General features: G+C 37.6%; 1 protein-coding gene across 9 annotated transcripts in view; it reads left to right on the forward strand.

The window, feature by feature from the left end:
• The window catches only part of BEND5 (BEN domain containing 5), an 875,016-nt gene that overhangs the window by 200,069 nt on the left and 654,600 nt on the right, over positions 1 to 20,347 (forward strand). For all 9 annotated transcript variants that reach the window (XM_088169744.1, XM_014870680.2, XM_088169743.1 and 6 more), the window contains exon 4: positions 16,146 to 16,240. In XM_088169744.1, coding sequence (XP_088025870.1) covers positions 16,146 to 16,240 — 95 coding nt within the window. The remainder of the gene's footprint in view (positions 1 to 16,145; positions 16,241 to 20,347) is intronic.

The raw sequence follows: 20,347 nt of genomic DNA on the forward strand, positions 1-20,347 counted from the left end.
GATTTCAACCTGGACAAATAATGTAGCTTTAGCTATTGCCCAGCAAAATCCCATTATCCTTAAATTATTCTCTTTAGTCAGCTTTGATTGTGTTATAATACTACACAGTTTGAAATGCTAGTATAGCAATAATAATGCCCAAGATTAATATCAATATTAGAATTTTTTTAGTGATTAGTTCAATTTTTAATCTAAAATATTAAGAGAAAATAACAGTGGGGGTTTTTATTTTGAACAAATTGCATGTAAAGGATAACTGCAGCAATAGTAGTAAAAGGCAGGAAGCTATATCATTGCTAATCAATCTAGAGAGCTCTGTCTCTTAAGATGTCAATACAAAGTTAAGTGCTAAAATAATTGTAGTGTAGGCTTTCTCATAATTACTGTTGTTCATTTGGTGTGTTGTGCAAAAAAAAAAAAAGAGAAAAGAGGAATTTGCTTTGCAGTCAGCAGCCGCAAATCTCTAAGGAGAAAGAAAAAGATAGCAGAAGGCTGATAGTCATCCATCATTCCTGACAATTTCACAGCCTAGAATAACTTGACAGAGACCCAGAACAAAATGTTGTTGAGAATTGAATGCTGCTAAGCTGAGTGAATTGACTTTCTGATGTCAAAGCAGGACCTGCTTGAAGTGGCTGATGGTTTTCCTTTTCTGACTTCAGAAACACTGACGCTGAAAGTTCCTTGTGGTACAAATGGGCAAATTTGGAACCTGAGGAACAGTTTTAAAACTTTCAAGGTTCTTTTGAAGAATTTATAGGGTGATTCTGGTCAGCAAGTGTGTGGGTGAGTAGCACACCCTCTGTTAAAGAGTATTTGATCATTACCTTCCTCACAAAGCAGGAATAAGGAGTCAGAATTTTTCCCAGTTGTCCCGAAACATAAAATTTTTCAAGACCTGGTTCATTTAATCTAAATTTGTCTCTGGTGCTGTGCCAGCCCCCCTTTTACAAGCCTTGGGAAGATAGGCTTAGTTTGTTTCTATCCAGAACATGGGGTAAAATTTGCTGTATTCGAATCCACATATTTATTTCTTATTTTTCAGTTTAAAAAATTCTTGCATTTTGTTCAGAAGAGGTGCAAAATTTCTTCATGATAACATTAGAATGATGTAAGTTATTACACAATCTTGATTTAAGTATTATTGTTGGATGAAGGAGATAATTTTTGTAGCTATTTATTTAGAAAAAAACCCGTGATATTGGAAATGTTCCTAAATTATTATAATTAGGCATTTATTTACCAATAAATATTGCCAGTTTTATCTACTATTCAAAGACCAACCTAAATTGCTTACAGCCATTAAATTGTATGAAGAACACAAACTGCAGGGTTTAAATGGAAAGTGCTCTTGTTTTGTAAAAGACACATTATATCTTAGAAGTGTAAAAGAAATAAAATGTAAATAGGACGTGTGGGCTAAGCATGCCATCCCTGATCAATAATGCAAAAGGTTAGCAGGTTTATTTGTAAACCTAACAGCAAAGATTTAGTCAGAATGGGACCTTGTACAGTACATGGAGGTATTTAAAGGTTAGGAACAAGGAATTTCATTAGTCTGGCAAATCCTCTGCTGTCATTCCCCAATCTCTTTGAATTATTTCCAAATGTATTCTCACTTTTTTTTTATTTAATTTTTTTTTTTTTGCTAGTGGCTATGTTACTAATACAGAGCTTTATTGCTAATTTAACTCCACCACAAACTGGCACAAGGAGCAAAGATTTTCAAAGTGCCTTGATTCCCAGTAATGATATTATAGCAACTATCTTTATGTTAATGTAGTTATAGCTGGTACAAAAAGGTTGCTGTATCAAGCCTGCTAGTCTACAACATTTTATCTGTGCTTCCAGTTTGCTTAAAAAAAAGAAATAAAGCATGATGTCTAATAGATTGAGGCTTAGATCTGGTATTTTACAGCATCCACTGCAACCTGAAAGCAGCACTGAGGGACATAAACCTGAAAATTGGCGAAGCACTTTTACTGAATCTTTGTGCTAAAATAAAAAACAAACAAACAACCCGACACTTCTTGTAGCTCAGCATGGTCCCTTCCCTCTCCTTCCTCTCTGCCTTCCCTTTCCATCACCACAATGAAAAAAGAAAACCTTAAGCTTTGCTAAGAGTTAAAGAATAACATATTAATAGAGCACAAAGCCAGACATTCTCCCATTTGAAATGTACAATTGTTTTCTGCATTTGTCTAGAGGTCTTACCTAAAACATAGACTATCCAAGAAGAGGTTTCTAGGGATAAAATAGCTCTCATTGTCACAGAAATTATTTCTTCAAATGATATAAAATATTTTGCCTCTCATTTATTCTGTTCTTTTTCAATAAATCAAATATGAGAGCATTGTTGAAGACAGTGTTCAGTGGAGCTCTTGTATCCTTTTTCTGACAGCTATGTTGTGACTGGGTACATTTCTGTGGTGTAGAAACATGCAGGGATCTGTTTTTACAGGGACTAAATGTCTAAAAGAATGGAGATATTTGAATTTTTACATGAATGTCAAAAAAAGAATATTTGTTGTTTTAATAATTCATTGTTTTCGTGTACTTTTTAGTTTTGGGTTGTAAAACAGAAGTTTGTTTGCAGATTGCAGAGTTTCTACAAATGCTTTTCAAGTGATCTGAGGTTGTCATCTGTCTGACAAAGACATTTTGTTTGAGATATTCATCATTTTGTGACGTTTGTGTTTTGTTTACACTGCTTCAGTAATTCACTTCTGGGACTAAAACTTGCTTTTGAGGTTTAGGCACACTGCAGGATGCCAAAAAAGCATCAGATTCTTCTGTATTTGAAAGCTTTTGGGCCATCAAGAGATCAAAAGCTGCCAGAATCAAACCTGAGATCTGCCATTATAAATAAGGCACTGACAATTCTTATTGTGAGAGGTCGTCCCAGGGGTGAAAGAAGCAAAGAGAAATGAATTGCCCTGACTCTTTCCTAAGAAAAATCTGGCTATGCAATGGTTTCTTTCTTTGGGAAACTTAGGTGTATATTAGAAAATAGAGTCTGCCATGACATGTTCTGGTGAGGAAATAACCATATTAGCTCAATTAAAAATCTATTAGGATTGAAATAAACCTTAACATCCTTCTGTGGTCAGCAATGCCAGATTCTGTCGACCAGAGCTGCCCTGGTTTCAAACTATAATTTACTCTGCTAATCTTGTATTTATATACAGAAATTTATAAAATGTAAAGAAAATATTTTTATAAACATCGAAACAGATATTTTCAATTTACCAGACCATTTCTCTGGTTTATATTTCATGCATATATAAAGGATCACAATTCTTTACCAATTCTATTCCATTACACAGGTCTCAGCAGAAGTAACTAGCTAGAGCAATTCAACATATTTACCCGGGTTGTGTTTGTAATGAAACTCTTTCTTTTTCCCAGCTGTGTTTTAACAATTTTTTTTTTAATAGTAAACATGCTGTTAATGTGGTTAAACCCTTGAAGCTATTTACAAGAGACTTCATATATGTTTATATCTGAATGTCTCCATTCTTCTGCTTGTTTGCTGATGGTAAGGACATAATGCAGAACTGCTATAGTTATCACATTGAAACTCAGCAATAAGATCACCAAGCAGACGTCTAGAACAATGTTATTTCAAAGCGATCTATAAGAATTGTTCAATAAAGAAAATGTTCCTTATATGTATAATTCAGGTTTATCTTTATTGATTTGTTCATATTTTTAATAGGTTTTAAAATTGTCAGTGTTCTAGTAAAATATCCTATAATCTGGTTTATTGTTAGGGTAATAGAGTTACAAACTTGGACAAAATTTTAATCTACCCTGCAAAGCAGTTGTTATTTTTTTCCTATAGGCACACTTTTAAAAGTCTATTCCTTGAGGAAGAAAAGGCTCAAAGCATGTGCTGTGAGGAACAATATGAGAACAGGAATTGTTCTTTCCAAAAGAGGGAACCTGACTGCTACTCATTTTTGGAAGATGGGCATTTTTTACCTTGGAGAAATCTTCATGGCCATATTTTGATGCCAGCATTTCAACAAACAAACAGTGTTAGACCTGCCTTTAGACACAGGGAAAGCACAAGGGTTATTGATGTGAGGGTCCTGTTTGTCTGCAGACTGTCACCTGAGGCTGTGCTGCGCCAGGTCACCAGTGCAGAGCTGTCATTGTCACCCCTGCAGGGAAGGTCCCCATCTCGGGAGCCCTTGGTGACAAAGTTTGCAGTGGGTGCTGCCACAGAGCGTGGATGACTCAGCTCTCCCACCCTGGGGATCTCAGCAGCTGGGGTGAGGCTGTGCTGTTTAGATTTCTTTGATTTATGCTGAGGAAATCCCTAATGATCCAGAACTAGGGCAGTGCTAAGCCATGTATTTCACCCTCTTGAGACAGCACAGTGTGCTGCTCTTGCAGCTGACATCCCAAATCTGAATCACCATTTTATTTCTCACAGTCACATTTACAGCTTCAGTCTTTATTGCTGGCATATCTAAAATTCCTGTCGAATCCAGTGTCAGGCACATAAGACCCACAGAAAAGCACTCTCCTATGCAATGGGAATTTGTGTTTTGGTGACAGAGCACTGTTTCAATTTTGTGGGAAACTCCTCATTATTTTTAAGGTCATATTAGCATTTTTTCTTTATTGAAAGTCTTCTGCTGCTGCCACTGCAAACACTTTTTTTGTTGGTATTTTCCTGCCTCCCTAGTGATAAGTGGGTTCCTTCCCCTCCCCAGGCTTCACCACCAAAATAGTGTTTGCAGACTTTTCCTCTGTGATACACGGTTATAGGCTGGCTGTCAGAACAGCGTTCATGAGGTGATGTAACTATAGATATAAGTAAAATCAGGGGAAAACTTATCATATGCATTGCAGTAAAAATAAGTGTAAACTGCATTAGTGTTCTGGAAAGCTCAGGGTTGAAATGATACTCTGGGAAATGAGACATGATCAGCTGTGATTACTTTGTAAGGGAACTGAGGAATGTCTTGGATCTTTGATTAATTTTTGCTAATAATTTGTATCTTCTGCTGTTACAATTTTTTAAAATTCTAAGAAATCTGAATGGAATTAAATTTACATATGGTTTCCAAAAAAACTCTTGAGTCTTTTCCAAAATGAAAAAATTGAACAACATAAAGTGTGAAAGATCTTTTTGCAGCATTACGGTTAATATTGAGATGTTGTATTAAAATACTGAGTTATGAGAAGCAATGTTATCAATTTTCACATTTCCCCAGAAGGGTTTTCAGCAACTTTGAATATTCCATCAACCTGGCATATTAAAGAGTGCAGAATTTACCTGTTAAAATGCACAGAGCATTCATAGTAGCCTCATAGCAGCCTGCTGTTGCTGTTGCTTTGCAGAAGAATAAGCAACCATTTAGAGATGATGTTTTCTCTACCAGAAGGGCACTTCACAGCAGATTCCTACTCTACCTTTTGGAGTGATCTGAAGGAAAATCAGATCTGTATCACATTGAAAGGGGCTTTGGCCATACTTGATACAGTTTTTTTTAAGAAAGATGTTCGGCACTGTACCATATTTATATCTTTTTGGAGTCTTGCTTTTGATGGAAAATTACCAGAATTTGTGCTGAGACTTGCTTAGTATCTGAGCAATATTTCTTATAACTCAATATAATAGTTTGAGCAAAGTACCAAATACTCAGTACTTCAAAGCCAATAAAGATGAGCAATCCATTTCCAAATTCCTTTTATTCATGCAGCAGATTGATTTACATAAACTAACAAAACAATATTACACTTAAAGTTGATCTGTAACAGTAATAAAAATGTTGCTTCTTCCCAAAGCTGCAGAAACGTCACTTCCAATCTACAGTGATCACTTACTAAGGATAAATGGTGCCTATGGGATTTTTGGCAAACCCAGCATTTTTCTCCCATAATTCTAGGCTGTCTTAAATCCTGAATCAGAAATCCACCCATATTCAGCAAGAAAGTGTGAATGTTTGGTTAACTTTAAGCCTCTAGGAACACTTCAAGTGAGGCTAAATATTTATGTGTTTGAGAGCTTTTCTGAACACTTTTTTTTTTTTAATCTACATTTTAAACTCAGGCAGGGCAAAATGAAGTTTTACCTCTGTCATTTGAGAGCAAAAGGACCTGACTGACTGAACTGCAGTAATACTGCTCACCCCAGTAATGAGAATTTGCCATTGCTGAGGTTTTTTCTTTTTTTCCCCCTTTCCAATGCCAGGAAGGAATGCCAGAGGGGAATGACACCTGTGTTACACAAACACAGCACAGGGCACCTTGCTTTAAGACACTTGACTTTCCTATTGAAATCCTCCCTGTTCCTTTGTTTAGCTGTTCTGTTCATGACACTGCCAAAACATGTTTATTCCACATGCTGTGAATCACCTTTGCAAACAGACAGAGATCAGCATTTGAATCTAACATTCAGCATTTCAGCTTCAGAATGGGATTTTCAAAGCTTTGAGTACAATTCATTTATCCCTTCACTATTAGGGCTGGTTAAGGCAGTTCTGAGGTCTTATTCTAAATGTCAAATAGGTATACAAAAAATAGCAGGAATTACATCAGATTTCCTTCTAGCTACCCTTGGGTTTTCTTTTGAAGCACAGAACTTTGAGTAGTTTGTTAGTACATGAGTTAGACTCTTGGAGTAGACTTTTATGCAGTGAAAATTGGAAATACAAGAAATAGTGCTGAAGAACTGTAGAAATCATGAGCATTTTTTTTCCAAATCAATACTGCAAGCTCCTGGTTGTCAATGCTAAGATTCCAATGTACACTAACACATCGATTACATTTTCTTATAGAAATTGGTGAGTTGTGTGAATGCTGCAGTCTTGCAAAAGGATCCGGCTAGAAAGAGCAGAAAAAACCCAGTATTTTAACCCTGCTATCTAGAAATAGAAGGGATTATTAATTTTGCAAAGGAAAACTAGAGGGTACATGCTATAACAGTATCCCTTATTTTCATGAAATTGATAGCATATAGTTTATATTTTCCTTTAAAAAAAAGAGGTTTTTTTTCATCAGCACTGCAGCTACTCCAATTCAAATTCTGTCTAAATATAAAGGAGCTGTATAATATGGGAAACCTTTATTCTATTACTATTCAGAGCCATGCATGGAAGAACATAGAAGGTTCAAAGGTTTCATTGTAATAGCTACTAAAATGCTTGAATTAAAGAAAATAAAGGGAAAACCAAGGACCTCCATGAATAACCTGGACACAAAGCCCATCTGTGCTTAGTTACTGGAGAAGTAAATAGAGAGAGTTTACGTTTGCAAGGCTGTGATCCCAGTAACGTGACCAGGACCACTGGCAGTAATAACCAGGGGTTGTACACATCAAAATGTCATTGTTTTGTAACCCATCAGAGAACACTGGGGCAAATACATCGGTGCTGGTTTCTGAGCTCTCCCATATATCCTGTCTTGCCTTCTATGTGTTATCCTCTCCTTCTTTTCCCCCACAGAATTTTCCCACAAGCTCCAGACAAACATTAGCTTTTAACCGTGAAAAATGCCAGCTGCAAAAATACAAAGTAAACAATTGCTGGAAAAGCTTCATCCAAATCTCTCCCTTAACAGGGCTTTCTTTATCTTCCTCACAAGGACCTACACTTGAAAAGGCTTTTTCATTCTCATCTTCCAGCCTGGGTATCAGATGGATTTCTGCCTTTCTGTTTGCATGCTATTTAAATCGTGATTATTACCTTCTGTGTGTTTAGGGGTTGAGCAAAATCATGATCCATACAAATATCAGTGCCACTCCGTCATGGTTAGTGCCACTGTCACCTGATGCCTGGCAGCATTTTGGGTGAGTGTTCAGCACTCCACCTGCATGCTTTAAGCTCTGCATCACTTTGGTCTCCATCACCAGGGTCTCCTTTGTTGCTAAGTGTATCCCTTGGTGGTAAGGGAGGTTTTCATTCTGGATCATGGGATTGTTTGCACTTTATGAGGGGCCCAGAAAAGCAGTCTGTGCAGGGTGTGTGGAATCCTCCCACATCAACTTAGTGCCACTTCATGCTCTGCTCTTCAGGACACACTTTATGCCAGTGCTCATAAGCATGGCCTTTTGGTTTTTACCATAGTTCCTATATGTGGTGGCTTTTTCTGGCCCTTTCCCTTTTCCAGGCTGATCTTATTGTTTTGAAGCCTCCTGTGGGCCCTGCACCATGAAGGGGATTTGGACTAGAAAACATTTAGTTGATATCATTATCTTATTGTACCACCAAGAAGATGTCGTTATTATAACTATTTCAAATCCTACAAAACTTTGTAGCATTTCTTCTCACTGGCTAAATAATTTCTATTAGGAAAAGGAAAATGTAAGTCTTTTCAGCTGCTTCCTCTTGAGGGATGTAAGATATCCGCAAATTTTGCTAACACGTTCCAGAACAGCCAGCTGTTACTATCCACCTGCAGCCATAATATTGATTGAAAAGAATATAGAACCTAAACATGGATAGCTTCTGTAATTATGCAGAATGAGTTTAATACATGATGCTACTTCAAATGTCATCTGGCAGTGGCTGCAATGTGGCATGGAATCTATTAGGAAATAATTTAGCTGGTTGAGAATGTCTCAGAGAAAGACTATGAACTGTTTTCTTGTATTACTGATTCCTGAAAATATTCATGGATATGGAAAAAGGCAATGACAAGACCAACAGGACTCAGGCACCTGTCAGTTATCAAATAAAAAGTTGCTCCCACATTCCTGTAGCTCTGCAATTTCCCAGCAATGGCTCTTTTGCCAAAGCCTGCCTATATATTAAGAAATGGGAAATAATAAAAGTATACAGTTTTATTCCCCCCAAGCTGATTAAATAAAGATGCCTTTGTTATTTTTGCAAAAATCTTGACCTTTTGCTACAAAAAATGGAAAAAAAAATGGCAAGAAGGTTTCAGCTTCAAACCTGTTTTAAATAACTCTGTAGCCTGGTTATATGCCCTGTCAGGACTTGTGCTATTTTCTTTTTGATGAATCAACACAATCCAATACATGTCTTGTGACACATTTGCAATTCTATTGGAGATTTTGGCCCAAGGGAGCAAGGAACAGGAGTCAGTCTAATTACACAACTGCTGGCTTTCCAGCTGAAAGTGTCAGATTATTGATGTTCAGATGAAAAGTTAAAAGGGAAAGCTGACTTATGATTTCAAGAGAACAATATTTTTATTCTGTTCATTGAAAAAGTTGTTTTTCCAAAAAAAGTTGAGTTGGGATAACTTGGAGTGACTCTTGCTCTCATAATTTTCAAGACCATCAAGTCACACAGAAAAGCCAGGTTAGTGGTCAGTCCACAGCATGGCATTAATCAAGGAGTAGCAATTCCTCTGTAAATCCTTTTGGAAGCTTTCTGCTGGAAAAGGGTCTTCTCCACGGCTTCCCTCTGCCATAGAACTTAGTGAGGTAAAAGTGAGATTTCAGATGGGGAAGGAACACTGGCTTGCACAGGTCTTACACCTCCTGTGGGTCTATGCTTACACATATTTGTTTGAGGGCAAAGAAAGAGCTGCCAGAAAGGACAGATAACTGGGAAAATGCCTAGACTAGTATTTATTTTTAAAAGTATTTTTTGCCATTGACATACAGTTAAACCCCGTTACCTGAAAAACACTCATACAGCTTAAAGGTGCTGGGCTAGCATCAAACCCAAGAATTTCTCCCACACACAGATAAATACCACAATAAATGCTAAACTAATTTAATAGTTAGCAAAGAATTGTATCAGAGGTCTTGCTGTATTAAAATCCTTTGTGTCTCATTTTAAAGTTGCTCTTTGCAACATCCCAGACTTCAACATTCCTTGCTTTCAAGTAACTAAGCGAAGATCCCTACCAAGGGAGAAACACTAATAATTCACAATCTGTGATACATTTGCTGCGTCACTTTCCTAAAATTTTGTTGTGTTGTAAAAACTCGACAGTTTCCAGTTAACAAGACACAGGTGCAGCTGATGAGAGAGGTAGGTGGAGCTTTCAGTGGTCCCCAGCATCCTCCCCCCTCTGAAAGTGAGAATTTATGTTTCCCTCCTGAGCATCAGCAGGTTTTGAAAGCTCCTTACCTGAAGAGAAAAAGGCTAAATGCTGTCAATATTAAAAACTGTTCCATTTGAAAGGACAAGTGTTCCTACAAAGGGAAAAGAAAAGCATGGGTTATTTTAAAATGTTAACAGTAATGAATGATTTAAATTTGAAAAGGTCAGAAAAACGTTATTTGTACATTCTCATTGGGGATTTTGCACAGACCTGACTGTTATATTACTTGTTTTCTTCAGCATTGATAACAGTTGCAGGTGACACTTTTTTCTTTCCATTTGGAAGTCCCTCCAGTGTAATTTATTTTTGTACAGCTTTGTATAAGGTGCTTTGTCAGAAAAGATCCTAAAGACCTTCTGATTAAAATACAAAAATTCAACGCTTTTTTTGGTGAGCAGGCAGCAATCCCATATTGCCACTTTCTCACATTCATAAATGGTGTCTCAAAATCCCACAAGTCATGGGGTTGGTGAATTTTTCTTTGTGTTTTGTTTTTAATTCTTCTGAAGTAGATCTGCCCTTTAAAGGGATGAAAACTTACATCTTTTCTTTTTAAAAGGAAGGAAGGAAGGAAGGAAGGAAGGAAGGAAGGAAGGAAGGAAGGAAGGAAGGAAGGAAGGAAGGAAGGAAGGAAGGAAGGAAGGAAGGAAGGAAGGAAGGAAGGAAGGAAGGAAGGAAGGAAGGAAGGAAGGAAGGAAGGAAGGAAGGAAGGAAGGAAGGAAGGAAGGAAGGAAGGAAGGGATAACCAATATTCTTGCCAAGGCAAGAACCCAACTCAAAAAAAGGTGCAGGTTTCAAGAATTCACAAAACACTTTAATATGTAAAGAATTAATAGGAGAAGAAAGCAAGATACCAAGCAATGTAAGCGAGGCAGAGCCCCATGGTATCCACCTTTGGATCTTTAATGTTCATTCAAAGCACACTTAGATAAAATTAATAGACTAAATTTCAGCTGAAAGGTCTTAGTAGTAATAGTGCCCAGTTCTCTTATTTTGGCTGGTTAAATGAAGAAATTGTTCATGACTGATTTCAAACAATTGGTCCCCAGGTACTTTGATAGCTCATACTGGTAGCATTCAGCATTGTCCACTGAATTAAACATATTATGCTATTAGTATTAAATATATTATATAATTTAAAGTATTTAATATATGTATGTTACATCAATATTAAGAAGGCCTGACACTTCCTACTGCAAACCCTATTTTCAGTTTGTTAAAACTTCTCGTACTTGTAATGATTTGACACAAAATTTTCCCTGCCAGGTGTCTGCCTCAGGCAGAATTTTGTGGTGTTCTATGGTGTGTTTGTTTTTTTTTTCCCCTTTTAATGTCAGCCAGAGCTGCACAGTTATTTCTGTGAGCAGCCGGCCAGGGAAAACCATGCAAAATGAACCTGTGAGCCTTTTTGAAGGGACCTAAGTGTGTCCTTATCCTGAGGGAAGGCACTTAACCTTTGTCAAAGGTGTGACTTTCTTTTGGAAACCTGCTTCAGTTGGAAAACCTGCTGGGAGCTGGGTGAACCCTGTTGGAATATGATGCTCAATACAACCATCCACTCTCAGTGTCTTCAGCTCCAAACTAAAACTACCCTGCTGTGTGCCTAACCCCCAGATACAGCGGCTCCTTCCAGCTCCAGTCAGGAAAACTGCTGGCAATAAGAAAAAAAGTGACATATTTCAGCCACCTTTCCTCCTTATGTTCATGGTTCATCTTTTTCTTGCTCGTGTTAAGTGTGCTGAGCATCCCTTAATTCCTGTTCGTGCTTTTAATTCCTGAAGTAAGTCTGCAAAGGACTACAAGGAAAACTAGACATAATCATTAAATTTTAGGGCTAAATGAAGTACCAAGCTTTTCCTTTGTTTTCTCTCGAAATGGTTTTATCAGCAAGATACCTTGAAATTCAAACTTATTGCCCATGTTATGGAAAGAGGTTCTCCTCCTTTTTCTTCTCTCAGTGGGCAGAACTTGCCTGCCTCATGTTCTCCAACCTCTGTCTCAGATTTGGCAGCCCAAGCACAGAGCCTGGGACTGCAGCATTTGTCTTCCCTCGTGCTGTGAGGCCACAACACATCCTGGTGCATCCCCAAGAGCATGGTTTGACTCAATGCTGTCCTGAGAGGCTTTTCTACACCCTGCCTCTTCTACCTACCCAGAAATTGCAGATCAGCTTGTCAAAATAATGCAATAGATTTAAGATTTTATCCTAAATGTGAAGTGAAAGCATAGAATTATAATCTCTGGTACAGCATCAGTTTGAATATTGCTTCTTTTAGTGGTATTCATACACTGCCAAATACTCAACAAGTATTTTTATTGTAAAAATTTCCACCATTTTTCTCTGTACTGATGTTCTGGAGACTAGAACAATTTATAGGGATTTTGAGTACATTTAATCTAGTCTTATTTTGTTAACTTGACATTTCTTAAATTCTTGAATACTCAGTTTGGAGTATCTCAATTATATTGCTTATAAGATGACAATGTTGTACATCTCTGTAACTCATATAATCATTCAGAATAGTGATAATTTTCTTGAAAAAAAAGTGTTTTAATGTGCACAGTTTGTTTTTAGTCCTTTTGCTCTTTATGCTGCATAACGGGTGTGTTAAGGGATAGAAGTATAGATAGAAATTAGACTAAAAATTAGATTTGTTCAGCAAAACTTTGATTGCTGTATCACAGCCTTTTATGATAGCATTCAGTTCAAAGCTGTTTGCATACCTTATTGAGCAAGCTGCATATTTTTCCAGCGTGTGTATCCAGTGTGTATCCTGCAGTCATTACATTTTCGCACACTCCACTGGCTGAGCTGCATGGACTGTTTTAACTATCACCAGGAACACTTGACGGAGTTCAGCTGCTCATTTGAGTGCTTCGGTTTGTGTGCTTTATTACTTCAGTGGTGTGTGTTGATAAAGTCCTGTTCTGTGCTGTTAAATTTTTGGTTCTGCCAATCCAGCTCGGTGCCATGCTGGGGGAATTGCACGCGTTGCTAACGGCGAGCAGGAGTGCTCGGAACGCTGTAATCTGCAGTGTTTTGTTAAATGAGCTGCATATTTTTGTTTTTATATACATTGCTTACCCAGTTGTGTACATTTGCCCAACTCATTATACAAAATAAGCTTGATTGGAATAAGAACATTCTCTACCAGCTGTCTGCTCTGAGTCAGTATGTAACAAAATTAGCAACTTTCCCTTTCCAACAGTGACATGATTGCATCCAAAGTTTAAGGCAATTGGTTTGGAGATCTTGTTTGTTTCATTCACTCCATGCAAACATCAAGATTAACAAACCAATTTGTTGCAACTTAATTTGTTTTCAAAAATATGAAGAGAGTTAAGTAACAGAGGAAAATCTGAGCATTCTAATAGAGGGAAATGTTTCCATGTAGAGCATAAAGCATGTAGAGACCTAGATATCATTCTCCACCTTGAAGCCATCCATGGTAAATGTAAGAAGATTGAAAACTGGAGGCCTCCCAAGGTGGATATTTCATCAGATAAGCAATGTCCTAAATACTTAAAATTACAAACATAACATTCTGTAAATTAAGTGCATTCTTTCATCCAGGGTTATAAAAATAAGTTAATTTCATGACCATTAGAAAATCTCAAAATACATGAAAGCTCTTGTGCAGGGATATGTAGTTTCCTCACTACCTTTGGTGCAAAATTGAATTACTACCTTCAAGAAAGTGATTTTCTCAACTTGCCAGTTTTTCATGTCAGTTCTAGTCAAACCTACAGGTTATTTTTAGATTTTGCTTTTAGTGATTTGCAGAATTTGCAACATAGATGTATTTGCTCCCATTCACAAAATCTTCAACTCTACCTTACCTCAAAAAAACTTACTTATTTTTTCTTGAATACAGAGCTACTTAGGGCTGTGCAGATGACCTGGCTTCCTCCCTGACCCATATGAAAGGATAAATGTTCCTGGTTCCTGTTTGTGTCCCACTGCTGATTCCTCTCTGTTTAATCTTATCGCTCCCTGTTGCCTGAGCAAACTGCCTGGAAGGTCCAGATTTGTTTTTGCAAAATATTACATATGAAAGCTGAATTAATCTTATTGTTTTAGTCAAAATTTGTTTGATTTTAAACAGTGATCAATGAGTTCTTAGGCTTCTCATGGACCATTATGAAGGGTACCAGCATTACAATAGTTTGTTCTAAAAGAAAAGTGTGAATATAATTTTTAGTGATTTGTCTTCACTTCTACCTTTAAAAAACAAATGTAAAGAAAGACATAGAGATTGAATGTACCATTGTGTATATTGTGGACTGTTTTATAAAAATGAATTTAGACTTCATATTTTATTTTGTTGGAGCACATCAATGTTAGGTATCAAAAGAGTACAAGAAATGAGGGACACTGCATTTACCATCTGAAAAGTCAGTGTAATCCATGAGATGAGCCAGATTCAATTTAGACTTTCTTAACAGAGACACAATAAGTGATTTTGTATGAAATGACTTGAAGCAGACAGATGGTAAAGAAAAAGGTTTTGCCTCTGTTTTCTCTTGTCTTCCCCCTGCATTAATTTGCTTTTAGTATCAGTCCATTACCCTTAAAGATCTAAATTTTGCTCTTCTCTTGACCTATTAAATATCACCTACAGTTTTCCCAAAGTTTTAGTTTAAACTAAGATCAGATTTAGAATCTTTTCTCCTTATATATCCACACAACTGATGACTATGTGCAATTTCTGTTTAGGTATCCTGTACACTTTTTTGCAAAAGAAAATTATTCCTTTCGCTAGGGGAAAGGAAGAGAAATATTCCTATCTTTGGATAGAAAAATCAGAAAACTTTTTTTTTTTTTTTTTTTTTTTTTTTTTGCTGCTGCTGCTGTGTGTAGGCTAAGAAGGGTGGGGGATCAAGTGCACCTTTGGTCAGTTTGCAGATGACACCAACTTGGATGGGAGGGTTGATCTGCTGGAAGACAGGGATGTGCACAGGATGGGTTGATGAGCCAAGGCAAACTGTGTGAGGTTCAACAAGGCCAAGTGCCAGGTCCAGCCTTTGGGCCACTACAACCCCTGCAGTGCTCTGGGCTGGGGCAGAGGGGCTGGAAAGTGCCCAGGGGAAAATGTCCTGGGCGTGCTGGTGACAGCAGCTGAACATGAGCCAGCTGTGCCCAGGTGGGCAGGAAGGCCAATGGCACCTGGCTTGTACCAGCAGTGGTGTGGCAGCAGGACCAGGGCAGTGACTGTCCCCTGTACTGGGCACTGTGGGGCCACAGCTCCAGTGCTGTGTCCAGTTCTGGCCCCTCATGGCAAAACTGACATTGAGGGGCTGCAGTGAGTCCAGGGAAGGGCAAGGGAGCTGGGGCAGGGTCTGGAGCACCAGTCTGGTGAGGAGCAGCTGGGGGAGCTGGGGGGCTCAGCCTGGAGAACAGGGGGATCAGGGGACACCTTACAGGTACCTGGAAGGAGGTTGTAGCAGGGTGAGGGTCAGTCTCTTCTCCCAGATAACAAGCAATAGGACAAGAGGTTTTACCAGAGGAGGTTTTAGATTGCATATTAGGAAAAAAATTCTTCACTGAAAAGGATGTTAATTATTGGAACTGTCTGCTCAGGGAAGTGGTTGTTTTCTCCAGAGGGATGCAGATGTGGTGCTCGGGGACATGGTTTAGCTGTGGACTTAGCATTAATGATTGGACTTGATCTTGGAAGTATTTTCCAACTTCAGCAATTCTATGTTTCTATCCTATGATTCTATGAAGCAGCTAGAAGGTTTTCACAGGGAATGCTACCCCATCTCCCAGCTTTCCATCCACCTCTGCAATGTTAACTGCAGCACACTGGACTTGCTCTGCTTATTTTTTCATCTGGCTAGGGTTCCTACTGAAAAATCAGCATGCTAAATTAAAAACATATATTTTATATCTACCAATGCAGTGTAAAACAACATAGACATTTTAAATACTTGGAGCAGACAGGATATCCATTATCTGAGGTCTATGGAGAATAACAATAATTCATAAGGTACACATCTATTTCATATATTAACTGTGTATATATTTATGCATCTGGTATAGACAGCACATATAGAAACTCTTTCAGAATTTATATCTGATCTCTTTTCTTTTCCTTTTTCCCCTCCAGAGAGTAATTTTCAATGTTGTCAACTTCAGCAAAACAAAAAGCCTCTACAGAGATGGGATGGCTCCAATGGTGAAATCCACAAGCCGACCCAAATGGTGAGTTATTCTCTCAAAGAATTAATGAGATAAATGTGTTTTTCTTGGCACTTATACCAAAGACCCCCTGGTTGAGGAGCACTTTTACCTGAGATGATGAGAAACCTTGATAGAGCAGTGTTGTGAGGACAGGTTCTCTTTGGAGCAGCTGGACAATGTGAATTCTGGAGGCCCCTTTGTAGTGCCTTGTTTCAAGTGGCATGACTGAAGTGATGTCCATTTGACCAAACTGAGACGTCAGACCCTGGGGAAAATTCTTTTTCAGCGACTGTCCAGCTCTTAGGACAGTAACTGTACCATTTTTGGCCTGTATTAATCTCCAAAAAAACCCCTGCAAATATTATGGGAGATGAAGTGGGTTTGGTTTGGTTTTGAAAAGGTGCTTGGATTATTCTGCCTGTTTTGGGGTGGCTGGAGTTTGGTGGAGGAATGTGAGCTCTGCCGTGTGAGTTGACCTCAGGTGAATGAGCAGTGTCTGGTCTAAGACAGAGGGAGGCCAAACAACCTCATCATCAGCTACAGAAAATGTACAAAATGGAAAGTCATGTGCATATTAAACATGTGAATACCCATATAGATTGTACATTTTCTCAAAGCAAATGTAATGAAACATCTACTGTGAATAATAATATGTAAATCTAGTGAGTCTGAATGCATGCAAGACTCCCAAGAATTATATGATTTGTCTTTACCAGGAGACTTGTTTGAATATGGATAGTGAGGTTAGGCCAGAGGTGTACAGTAAGTTATTCTTGTCAGCCTTCACCGCTGCTACTTTTTATTGGTTAATTAGCAATACATTTGATCAAGCTGGACTTTATGTGGGCTTCATAAATATATATTTCTTAAATGCTTCAACTGTCACAAATTTTCCGCTCACAAGATGGAAATGGTGGTCAAAAGATTGTTCTCATTATGTGGCTTCCTCTTCATATGACCAACAGAATGGATATTTGGCTTTTTGTCTAGATGATAAGGTCATATGGACAACAGAACTGTCTCACAGTACAGTTAGTGGATTGAGTCAATTCCAGCTCAATAGGAACATGTAATAGCATTTAAAATTAATTAAAAGTATCCACTGCATTTAGTGTTTTTTTGTAGCAAAAGTCATGTTAATTGTGTTTACTATTTAACTTCAGAAAAATCTTTTGGGGCATTTCAGGGCCAAATTTATCAAGCATATTTTAATCATCTTTCAAAACCTTTTCCTTCTCTCACTGGGGTCTGGTATTTGCAGCTAAGTGTATTGTGTTTTAAGTTTATCTATAAATCAGATATTGCTTTCATACAAATTTTATGCCTTACTTTGGTTTCAAATTAAAGTGTAAATCTTACAAAACAATGCAAAATGGACTTATTTTTTTAGAACATAGAGGCTCCTTCACTATTTTTAAAACAGATTTCTCTTCCATTTCCCCGGAGATCTATTTATTTTTATGTTTTATATTTTTAGAGGATGTGTTTTGCTCCCATGAAAGCGAGGAATGAATAACATTGCCTGAAGCCAGGCACAGTGCAGGCAGCAGGTGCTGAGCATCTTCCTTTTACAGGGCTACTACCACACTTTAATCCTGTTTCAAAAATTTAAGATGTAATTTTTTTCTTTTAAAATATGATTATTCTATTAAGATATTTTTATTTTTTTCTAATAGTCTGCATATGAAAACATTGTGCTCTGCTTTGAAGGTGAACATTAATTCATACTGTTATCAGGGACCTTAGTGATATTGGGGTCTACTCAGTATAATTTTCTGTCTTGATGTTAATAGGATTTATGCATGTGTTTTCCAAGTGGGAAAACATATATATTATTTTTGGATATATGAGCTCTATCAGGACTGTCTTCCATTTGGATTATGCCTTTCAGAGTTACCTCTGTATCTGTTTCCATGGCATTCTAGTGCAACCTGTAAACAAAATTTTCTCTTTCTCTGTTTGCTGAAATAGGATTTAGCAGTACTTGCAGCTGCTGTTGCAGCACACAGGTGGTTGTGGTCCTTGAGCACGAGCAGGGCAATATCCAGCTGCATTGATTGGATCCTGTTTGATGTTTTGTATGTATTAGTCTTGTAAGCAATGCTGGATCATTCACTGCTGTAAATGTGCTGAGCTTTACATGAGAAGTGGGAGGTGTGGAAATAAACTATTGAAACTCTCCACCTCATATCAGGGTTTATGTCAGCATAGCAGTTTAGTGGACACAATGTGATTAAATTAGAAAATTATATATTAATTACAAAAGCTGAAGAAACACTAAAGGTTTTAAAATCCAGTTAAAAGGAAGATTACCAGTAGCCATGGGCTACAAATACTCTGTAGCTCAGGCTTCATCTCTGAACTCCTCTGTATGAAATACTTGAGGAATTAATCATTATTGTGCCTGCCTGTGGAGGTATTTGTTCCATACTGAAAATCACCCAACTTCCTCTGGCCACACTGATAGGCACAACTCTGTGTCACACAGAACTATTCCACTCCCTTATGTAGATACCCAGTTTTGAGTTTTAGATGAGAAAGTGCCTGTTTTCCTTTTTGCATTTGAGAGATATAGGTACATTATCTCTCTTAATAACAGATGTTCAAGCCTGAGTTATGGCTTTTTGATTTAAATGAGAAGCTTCTTACTGTATTCAGGCTAGAATTTGACCGTATTGCTCACAAACCCCTGCATATCAAAAGTAGATTGGCCTCCAGAGACTGAATTTTAATATTTGTTTTGAATGTGGTTATGCAAACATGGCTCCGAGCTTTGCAACACTTTGTGAGTTTGATTCTTGACTCTGGAACAAATTGCTGCCAAGTGCTCTTGAAGTAGAGAGTGTATCAAACAGAGATCAACATTTTTGACCTGTATTCTCTTGCCCTGTGGGGTAAGATCTTTAAATGCAGACAGCATCAAGGTTCAGCTCAGTGTTACTGATGTAAATGGAGTATATCACTGTCATCAAAGCACTCTGTGTGGACACAGATGTTCTGGTGTTGACATATTCTTCTCTTTTGAAGTAAGGCCAAACATTTCTAGTGATGAGCTACTGGAAAAGAGGAAGCAGTAAGGATATCCTTGACAGCTAAGGAAAAATATAGGTTTCACTGTTAAAAAAAAAATATTTCTTTAAAAAAAAATTAAAAGCCTGAAAAAAAATTCTGATTAAAAGGATATATATGTTTTTCCCACACGTGGTCATGGACATTAAATTATAAGGGATTGTATCAGTTGTGTCAAATTTCACTGCATTGAAGCACAGCTCACATATAGAAATACAGCAATGTGCCACACCTCGTGACATCACTTGCTCTCCATAGCAGACTGGAGAAGATAAAACTCAAGATTTTATTACAAACCAAGGAAATGGGCCATGTCACTTTAACATTTTTCTTAAAATTAACTGGTTTTTCACCTATATTTTACCAAGATTTTAGAGAATTCGAGAGGATTTTAAAATAAAAACTACTATATACAAATTTTTAATATAAAATCTCAGTATCATAGAGACCTGTTCTGATTTGCCTGTGTCTGTTTTCCCTATTTAATGGAGGTGAAGAATTTGAAGGGAGATGGATTTGAGGAAATTGAATTTTGGCTGTGTTTATGGACTTTATACTGTAATCCTATTTTTCTTTGCTGCTTGATTTAAGTACGACATTATTTTGTTGCAGCTTCTTAATCATGATTTCACACTAAGAGCTCTGTCTTTGGAAGTAAAGGTAGTAAAGCCTGCCATGTGGGCATAGCAGTGGAAGGCCATCTAAGTATATATACTGTACTATTATATTGATTGACAAAGTTTTCCAAGTTTCTCAAAGTTAAATAGAAGAGTGAGTTGCTTGAGAGGCAGCAGATTTTCCAAATGATGAAGTGAGCAAATATTCCCTTTGGGCAGAGAACAGCTATAACTCTTGATTATTCAGTGTGAGCATTGCCTCATTGGGGACATTAGTTTTTCAAATTGTGCTAATCTTTTAAAAGTAACAACTGGCCACTCATCACCTTAGGTATTTCAGCAAGATCATGTGCAAAACTCTAATTAGTATTTATAGAACAGCAACTCCTCCCAGTAGAATAGTAGCAGTAGCTGGCAAATATCTGGTTGACACCTGTTAAGT

The sequence above is a fragment of the Sturnus vulgaris genome, chromosome 9 (genome assembly GCF_052056855.1).
Source record: "Sturnus vulgaris isolate bStuVul1 chromosome 9, bStuVul1.hap1, whole genome shotgun sequence".
In the NCBI taxonomy this organism is placed as follows: Eukaryota; Metazoa; Chordata; class Aves; order Passeriformes; family Sturnidae; genus Sturnus; species Sturnus vulgaris.